At 36.4% G+C, this 10,712-nt stretch overlaps 1 protein-coding gene across 1 annotated transcript in view; it reads left to right on the forward strand.

Moving 5' to 3' along the window:
- LOC132551489 (hydrocephalus-inducing protein-like) overlaps window positions 1-9,878 on the forward strand; it is a 94,678-nt gene extending 84,800 nt beyond the window's left edge. The window contains exons 73-78 of the mRNA XM_060215634.1: window positions 1,703-2,005; window positions 2,787-2,950; window positions 4,542-4,692; window positions 6,476-6,706; window positions 7,383-7,610; window positions 9,210-9,878. Coding sequence (XP_060071617.1) covers window positions 1,703-2,005; window positions 2,787-2,950; window positions 4,542-4,692; window positions 6,476-6,706; window positions 7,383-7,610; window positions 9,210-9,695 — 1,563 coding nt within the window. The 3' untranslated portion in view covers window positions 9,696-9,878. The remainder of the gene's footprint in view (window positions 1-1,702; window positions 2,006-2,786; window positions 2,951-4,541; window positions 4,693-6,475; window positions 6,707-7,382; window positions 7,611-9,209) is intronic.
- The last annotated feature ends 834 nt before the right edge of the window (window positions 9,879-10,712 follow it).

A 10,712-nucleotide genomic window follows, 5' to 3' on the forward strand; every position in this document is an offset into this window, starting at 1 on the left:
ACACCTTTATAGAAACTCGTACACACTCTACAAATCTACACCTTTATAGAAACCCATACACACACTACAAATCTACACCTTTATAGAAACCCATACACACACTACAAATCTACACCTTTATAGAAACCCATACACACACTACAAATCTACACCTTTATAGAAACCTGTCCACACACTACAAATCTACACCTTTGTAGAAACCCATATACACACTACAAATCTACACCTTTATAGAAACCTGTCTACACACTACAAATCTACACCTTTATAGAAACCCATACACACGCTACAAATCTACACCTTTATAGAAACCTGTACACACACTACAAATCTACACCTTTATAGAAACCTGTACACACACTACAAATCTACACCTTTATAGAAACCCATACACACACTACAAATCTACACCTTTATAGAAACACATAAACACACTAAAAATCTACACCTTTATAGAAACCCATACACACAATACAAATCTACACCTTTATAGAAACTCGTACACACTCTACAAATCTACACCTTTATAGAAACCCATACACACACTACAAATCTACACCTTTATAGAAACCCATACACACGCTACAAATCTACACCTTTATAGAAACCTGTACACACACTACAAATCTACACCTTTATAGAAACCTGTACACACACTACAAATCTACACCTTTATAGAAACCCATACACACACTACAAATCTACACCTTTATAGAAACACATAAACACACTAAAAATCTACACCTTTATAGAAACCCATACACACAATACAAATCTACACCTTTATAGAAACTCGTACACACTCTACAAATCTACACCTTTATAGAAACCCATACACACACTACAAATCTACACCTTTATAGAAACCCATACACACAATACAAATCTACACCTTTTTAGAAACCCATACACACAATACAAATCTACACCTTTATAGAAACCCATACACACACTACAAATCTACACCTTTATAGAAACCCATACACACAATACAAATCTACACCTTTATAGAAACCCATACACACAATACAAATCTATACCTTTATAGAAACCTGTACACACACTACAAATCTACACCTTTATAGAAACCTGTCCACACACTACAAATCTACACCTTTACAGAAACCCATACACACACTACAAATCTACACCTTTATAGAAACCCATACACACAATACAAATCTATACCTTTATAGAAACCTGTACACACACTACAAATCTACACCTTTATAGAAACCCGTACACACTCTACAAATCTACACCTTTATAGAAACCCATACACACAATACAAATCTATACCTTTATAGAAACCCGTACACACAATACAAATCTATACCTTTATAGAAACCCATACACACACTACAAATCTACACCTTTATAGAAACCCATACACACACTACAAATCTACACCTTTATAGAAACCCGTACACACTCTACAAATCTACACCTTTATAGAAACCCATACACACACTACAAATCTACACCTTTATAGAAACCCATACACACAATACAAATCTATACCTTTATAGAAACCCGTACACACAATACAAATCCACACCTTTATAGAAACCCATACACACACTACAAATCTACACCTTTATAGAAACCCTTATACACAATACAAATCTACATGATGGAAGATGAACATTTACCTATAAGTGTGGAATGTATCGTTAATATTTTTCAATATTTGTTATTGTAGAGTTTACGATGCATGTTCCCGGAGTCAAGTCCACACAAACCAGTGACCTTGACCCTGACTGGAATGTGTGTCAGTCTTCCGGCTCCAAAGGAGACTCAGCACCTGTCTACACATGTGAGACAGGCTGAGACAAAGTTTCTGTCCATTCCCAACAAAACCAACATGACATGGGTTCTAAAACCTATTATTGATGGAGAGTATTGGTCAGGGCCGGTCACCTTCACTGTGGAGGCAGGTCAGACAAAACAGTTCCCCCTGACATATCGCCCACTAACTATGACACCTGAGGGCAAGAAACACCAGGTATGTACATCACTTATAAAGACACCAGGAATCCTGTGTTTTTCTAAGCTCACCTGATTGGAAGTGCTGTTAAGCTTATTCCTTACAGTGTGGCATCTGCTAACTGTCCCCTGTCCATCATTTGTCACTTTGTCCAATGTATATCCATTCATCATAATTTTGTTTGGAGCATATTACAAAACCTTTAAGAGATATCAACATGAAACTTCATAGATAGATTGATCTCTCGATAAGGAGAATGGCAATGTACAAGAACCATAACTCTCTTTTTCATAATTCCCTTTGTTATTTTTCATACCTGAATTTTGTCAAAACTAGCCCTTTCTGAACTAGCATTTATTTGAGGAGGATCCATCAATTCTACTGATTTTCTTGTTTTTCCAGAAATTGTAACTGGTGATAAATATTTTTTGGTCTGAGGGATCACATTATAGAGGGGATTTAACATTGTATAAATCAGGGGTCTGACTCCCCTGGGAAAACTTTTCAAGGTCTTTCTTCTTCTGTTGGATATGAAGCAATTGTGACCAAATCATACCAGATAAACGATACAAGTGCAGACCTTAAGGTTCAATACGGAATGTTCTACCGCAGGATATCGTCACAGCAATTTCTGTAGAGAAAGCAATAGACAAACAATAGAAAGTCATGTTTACCAGGACTGATATGAACCAAATATATATATGATTGTTAAATATGTCCACTAGAGTCTACTGGACTTTATCGGGTCATAGGAACTGAATTGCTTTTTTCCTGATCATCCCTTTCTGATATTTTGCAGGGAACTATTTTTTTCCCAATGCCAGATGGTCAAGGTTTACTGTTCAATATGATGGGTGTGTCTGAACCTCCGAAGCCCAATGGTAAACCTCACTTTGATGTTCCATGTAAGGTAGCCCACACAGAACTCCTCAATGTGGACAATTGGCTCAAACGACCTCAGAGGTAAGGAACTGCACTGAACCTCATTACAAGTCATGTCTATAGTTCTGAAGACATCCAACCCATTTTCTAGGGTGATCTGAAGCTCTGATTTTCTGTACTCACAGTGTTTCTAGGGTGATCTGAAGCTCTGATTTTCTGTACTCACAGTGTTTCTAGGGTGATCTGAAGCTCTGATTTTCTGTACTCACAGTGTTTCTAGGGTGATCTGAAGCTCTGATTTTCTGTACTCACAGTGTTTCTAGGGTGATCTGAAGCTCTGATTTTCTGTACTCACAGTGTTTCTAGGGTGATCTGAAGCTCTGATTTTCTGTACTCACAGTGTTTCTAGGGTGATCTGAAGCTCTGATTTTCTGTACTCACAGTGTTTCTAGGGTGATCTGAAGCTCTGATTTTCTGTACTCACAGTGTTTCTAGGGTGATCTGAAGCTCTGATTTTCTGTACTCACAGTGTTTCTAGGGTGATCATAAGCTCTGATTTTCTGTACTCACAGTGTTTCTAGGGTGATCTGAAGCTCTGATTTTCTGTACTCTCAGTGTTTCTAGGGTGATCTGAAGCTCTGATTTTCTGTACTCACAGTGTTTCTAGGGTGATCTGAAGCTCTGATTTTCTGTACTCACAGTGTTTCTAGGGTGATCTGAAGCTCTGATTTTCTGTACTCACAGTGTTTCTAGGGTGATCTGAAGCTCTGATTTTCTGTACTCACAGTGTTTCTAGGGTGATCTGAAGCTCTGATTTTCTGTACTCACAGTGTTTTTCTGTCCATCTCCAGAGGCCAGATCTTCTGAAATTTGATAGGATGATACACTGAAAAAAGTTTTGATGGTCAAGGCTGATGTTACTAAAAATAGAACTAGGAACAAACTATCAAAAATATGTTAAATAATAAAAATATTACTGGTAAAAATTCATTTGTGACCTGAACCAGAATTGTTTAAAATCAAATAAATTGCATGACTCAAGGTCAAGGTAAATATTTTTCGTGATGTTATGAAGTTAAGTTGACCAAAATAAATCGGTAAAGTGCCTGATGAAAGGTCAAAGTTTACAACAAGTTTAAAGTCAGAGTCACATTTTATATTTCTTACCAGGTAAATATCTTCTTACAACATTAAGAAGCAAAATTCATAAAGAGAAGTACACTGTGGTCAAGGTCATTAGGTTATAAAGTCAAGGTCAAATATTTGATATTTTATTGGTAAAAATATTTTGTTATGACATTATGAATCAGAATCCAAATGAAATAAGAAAGTAGGTCATTATTCTGACATCAATGTCTGTTTCTTTAACAGCTGTATTTTGTCCAATAAATGTTAAGAATCCAAGCTGATTAGAGTTAATGAGGAGGTACTGTGTATCAAGGATGTATAAGATGATAAACATCACATGATGATAACCATCCATCACACAGCACACAACTAGTTACACTTTCAGCACCATTATACAGATATCTAAGTTGTAAGCAGTAATTCTATATCAATGTCATCTCCCAGTTGAGATCAGGTTTATTCAGCTGGACACATTTCAGGAGTCTCTCTGACTAATTACCAGTATTTGAGGTGAAATAAATCATTGTATTCGTTATCCCTACAGATTTGCTGTCCTAAGAGAAACCATCAAGGCAGACAAACTCGACACAGGCACATCAGTTAAGGGTATGGAGTATATTGATGTTCCTGCCAGCGGTAAAAAGGACTACAAACTGACCTTTTATGCTCACAAGGAGGGTACTACAATGCTGAAGGTAGGGGGCGGTTAAATGTAATGTGAAATTTCGTGGCTAGGTTATTGATGGTTACTGTAAATAGTTGTGGATTAATATTACATTAGACAAGGCTGAAAGTATTACACTTGTCATGTTTAAATAGATATTACAATATTAACCTAATTAGGACCCCGAATGGAAATGCAGGTTTCCTTTAGTCTGTCTGTCTGTCCTTTTCCAGAAATTATCATCTTAGGTTAGAGAAGGCCAGACTTCTGATATTTCTCATGATATATACTGTAATGTATTGAATGTCCCTCAAATAAAGTAGGGAACATAGCTAGCTCTTGGGCACTGCGGGCTCCTTAGCAGATCTCTTCACTAACAAGAATAGGAGATTAAAAGTAGTGACTGGACTGAGTTAAAAACATTGGAAGATGTTCATAGTATGAAGTGAAGTTGGACAGTGAGAAGTTTGCTAAAGTTTAAAGTCACTCGGTTGATGGTCAAGTATTTCAAATCTTATTGGTAAATATTTTGTTACATGTATGATGTTATCAACTTGAAAGATAAAAATGGAGCAAGAAAGTGCACCATCACTCAGATGTCATAGTGAACATTCTTTATCTCAATACATGACACTAAGTACATAATTCTGATCATCACTCAGATGTCATAGTGAACATTCTTTATCTCAATACATGACACTAAGTACATAATTCTGATCATCACTCAGATGTCATAGCAAACATTCTTTATCTCAATACATGACACTAAGTACATAATTCTGATCATCACTCAGATGTCATAGTGAACATTCTTTATCTCAATACATGACACTAAGTACATAATTCTGATCATCACTCAGATGTCATAGTGAACATTCTTTATCTCAATACATGACACTAAGTACATAATTCTGATCATCACTCAGATGTCATAGTGAACATTCTTTATCTCAATACATGACACTAAGTACATAATTCTGATCATCACTCAGATGTCATAGCAAACATTCTTTATCTCAATACATGACACTAAGTACATAATTCTGATCATCACTCAGATGTCATAGTGAACATTCTTTATCTCAATACATGACACTAAGTACATAATTCTGATCATCACTCAGATGTCATAGTGAACATTCTTTATCTCAATACATGACACTAAGTACGTAATTCTGATCATTACTCAGATGTCATAGTGAACATTCTGTATCTCAATACATGACACTAAGTACATAATTCTGATCATCACTCAGATGTCATAGTGAACATTCTTTATCTCAATACATGACACTAAGTACGTAATTCTGATCATCACTCAGATGTCATAGTGAACATTCTGTATCTCAATACATGACACTAAGTACGTAATTCTGATCATCACTCAGATGTCATAGTGAACATTCTTTATCTCAATACATGACACTAAGTGTGTAATTCTGATCATCACTCAGATGTCATAGTGAACATTCTTTATCTCAATACATGACACTAAGTGTGTAATTCTGATCATCACTCAGATGTCATAGTGAACATTCTGTATCTTAATACATGACACTAAGTGTGTAATTCTGATCATCACTCCGAGGTTATAGAAACCTAGAAACAATCACACAACACACTACTAGTAACTGACTTAGTTAATTTAGTACAACACCATTAAACATACTATTTGTTATGAGAAGGTAGCAGTATTTCGTCAATGTTACCTGGTGATTGACCTACAGAATATGTTAACAATTAATTAATATTTTCTCTGCTCTTGAGAAACAAGAATATCCGATGGATTTCAATTTTGTAATTTTTCTTTACAGGTCACCTTTATCAATGAGAAGACCCAGGAATACCAGTTCTATGAAGTGACCTTCCGTGCCACAAAGCAGGGGACTGTGGGATCAATAGATTTGTCAACCCCTGTCAGGCAGAGTGTGCTTCACACTATTTCTATAGAGAACCCACTGGCATATGCTGTATCTTTCAACGGAACTTGTACTGTTCCTGAAATTCTCATGCCACCTCAGTTCAATGTGCCAGCCAACTCCACGGTAAGTGATAAGTGACCACCTCTAGGACGATCTATTAAGTAAAGATCAAACATCGATGGGAGATTTAAATCACTCTGTTATCTCTCACAATTAAGTGTGAATGGATTTTCATGGGAGTTGTCACTAAGAATTGGAGGTCATCCAAACCAAAGACTTAAGTTTCTCTGTTACATTAGCTTTTGTGTAATGTGCAATTTCCAGGATGTAACATAGGATGATTTCATCTATCCGGCTTTACAAAAAATCATTCATCATTTTGATGGATAAGGATGTCAGATTATTGTACAGGGCTAAGTTCTTACCTGGTGGCTTATACAGGGTCAATTACCTACATAGACAACATAGATAATATAGATAGATTTCTACTTAGCACCTCACATGTTGACCTAAGTATGTACTTACCAGATGTCAGGCTTCTGTTGAGAATTACATTTTCTTATCATTTACTGAGTATCCTGGAATTCATAAATTTGAAGTACATGAACAAGGTCAGGCAGGTGTTCCAATACTTTTCCATTATTGTCAGGTAGATCAATATTATAGCCAACTGGGTAGATACAGACATGTTACCCACTCTATGGGTCATTCCACATTTTCATTCGGATCACTCTAAATCATTTCGGCCTTGGAATCATTTAGTCTGAGTTACCAGTAACACCATCTTATCTTACTACAGGGTGAAGTCAGCATTGAGTACCAGCCTCTTAAGGTCGGTGATTTCCAGGGAAAAATTGAGTACGTATGTACTGACCTTGGCAGCTACACATACGACCTCAACTTGAAAGCCACTGCTGCTGGCCCTGAGAAAGCACTTTATTTTAGGACATGTCTGGGCCAGGCACAGTCACACATTGCCAAATTCCTCAACTTTGCAAAACAGGCCAAAGCAGACTATACATGCAAGGTAAGTGAACAGTGTTTAAATACAAAATGTCTGCTAACATCTAGATTGTTCAACAAAGTCTATAGGTTATACCAATATTAATCTACCTTAGATCCAGTAGATATACAAGTTCATGTATTTACTTACTTATAAGTGATAAAAACAATTGTGACCAAGAATCTGTGATCTCATCATACACATGTATAGATGTTTCCGAGATCCAGCCCTATACACATATATAGATATTCCTGAGATCCACCCCTATACACATATATAGATATTTCTGAAATCCAGCCCTTAACACACAGCCCTATACACATATATAGATATTCCTGAGATCCAGCCCTATACACATGTATAGATATTCCTGAGATCCAGCCCTATACACATGTATAGATATTTCCGAGATCCAGCCCTATACACATGTATAGATATTTCTGAGATCCACCCCTATACACATATATAGATATTTCTGAAATCCAGCCCTTAACACACAGCCCTATACACATATATAGATATTCCTGAGATCCAGCCCTATACACATATATAGATATTCCTGAGATCCAGCCCTATACACATGTATAGATATTTCTGAGATCCAGCCCTATACACATGTATAGATATTTCTGAGATCCAGCCCTATACACATATATAGATATTCCTGAGATCCAGCCCTATACACATATATAGATATTCCTGAGATCCAGCCCTATACACATATATAGATATTCCTGAGATCCAGCCCTATACACATATATAGATATTCCTGAGATCCAGCCCTATACACATGTATAGATATTTCTGAGATCCAGCCCTATACACATATATAGATATTCCTGCAATCCAGCCCTATACACATGTATAGATATTCCTGAGATCCAGCCCTATACACATGTATAGATATTCCTGAGATCCAGCCCTATACACATATATAGATATTCCTGCAATCCAGCAATTCAGCCCTATACACATGTATAGATATTCCTGAGATCCAGCCCTACACACATGTATAGATATTTCTGAGATCCAGCCCTATACACATATATAGATATTCCTGAGATCCAGCCCTATACACATGTATAGATATTCCTGAGATCCAGCCCTTTACACACAGCCCTATACACATGTATAGATATTCCTGAGATCCAGCCCTACACACATGTATAGATATTTCTGAGATCCAGCCCTATACACATATATAGATATTTCTGAGATCCAGCCCTATACACATATATAGATATTCCTGAGATCCAGCCCTATACACATATATAGATATTCCTGCAATTCAGCCCTATACACATGTATAGATATTCCTGAGATCCAGCCATATACACATATATAGATATTCCTGAGATCCAGCCCTATACACATATATAGATATTCCTGAGATCCAGACATACGATTACTGAATTAACTAGGTATAATACACAGTCATTTTCTGTTATTGGAACTGAAAAATCATGGGGGCTTTGAATAGTGAACTAAGAAATTGATATGATTCGTTTTTATTTACGATCTGGGAATTTTCTGTCAGGGAATTATGCTGGCAGTAGTAAATTGATCTTTCTTTACTTGTGTTAGCATGGACAATAATTAGGTTTGAACTATCTTATTTTCCAGACGGATAATTCTGATTTCCACGTAGAGAAATCTGTGGCTGCAGCTCCTGGTTCCACTGGTGGCACTGAGGTCAATCTAGAGGTGACATTTGAGCCTTCACGACTAGGTGAACAAAGGGCGACATTGACAGTGAGCTCTGTACAGGGAGGGGAATACCTTTTCCCTCTGTTTGGAACATGTATTGTACCTAAACCACAAGGACCTTACATCATCAAAGCTGGTGGTACCACACATATCTCCTTCCGTAATGTGTTTTCAAGTACAACACCATTTATGTTCCAAGTTGACAATCCGTTATTCCATCTAACGAAACAAAGTGAAAGTGTACGATCCCGTAAAGAACACCGTATTGTAGTGGGCTTCGACGGTAATGATAGTGGTTCTAAAGCCGTGGTAATGGGTAAACTTGTTGTGTCTTGTGCCCGATCGGCTGGAGGTAGCTCTAATGCCCAGTGGGTGTATTACCTCCGCGGCGTCACAGCATAAGTGTGCAGAGAGACATTCTGTTTATATTTGACCTTATAAAGGTATACTCATCACATCTGTGACATTATTCAGCATAGAAAATGAATTAAAGTGTATAACTTATGTTTGATTAAATTCTTATGGAGAGGAGACAGCTTCCGGATAAAATGATTGATTGATACGCCAAAAGAACTGGTTGTTTCTTTAAAGCACATTCCACAATGTTAAAGATATAATTGTATTTTAAAAAGGATATATTTTTGCATTGATTTTCTTAATTAAAGATATACAAATATGGAATAAACTTCTTTTTAAATAGATCTTCCAAGTAGATCTGTTAATGTGACTCACTTGTAAGTAGATCTGTTAATGTGACTTACTTGTAAGTAGATCTGTTAATGTGACTCACTTGTAAGTAGATCTGTTAATGTGACTCACTTGTAAGTAGATCTGTTAATGTGACTTACTTGTAAGTGTTAATGTGACTCACTTGTAAGTAGATCTGTTAATGTGACTCACTTGTAAGTAGATCTGTTAATGTGACTCACTTGTAAGTAGATCTGTTAATGTGACTCACTTGTAAGTGTTAATGTGACTCACTTGTAAGTAGATCTGTTAATGTGACTCACTTGTAAGTGTTAATGTGACTCACTTGTAAGTAGATCTGTTAATGTGACTCACTTGTAAGTGTTAATGTTAATGTGACTCACTTGTAAGTTGATCTGTTAATGTGACTCACTTGTAAGTGTTAATGTGACTCACTTGTAAGTAGATCTGTTAATGTGACTCACTTGTAAGTGTTAATGTGACTCACTTGTAAGTAGATCTGTTAATGTGACTCACTTGTAAGTAGATCTGTTAATGTGACTCACTTGTAAGTAGATTTGGTAGCAGGACATACTTAGATGTAACAGACATACAAAAACATGTAGAAAAGAGTTGGATCGATCTTATTGTTAATTTATCAACAATTCATTCAATATGTGATAAGTGCTTATTGTATCTAATTTATTGACTGTGATATCTGACAACAATAAA

The sequence above is a fragment of the Ylistrum balloti genome, unplaced genomic scaffold (assembly GCF_031769215.1).
Source record: "Ylistrum balloti isolate Yb309-2 unplaced genomic scaffold, AGI_CSIRO_Ybal_v1 Utg370202, whole genome shotgun sequence".
NCBI lineage: Eukaryota > Metazoa > Mollusca > Bivalvia > Pectinida > Pectinidae > Ylistrum > Ylistrum balloti.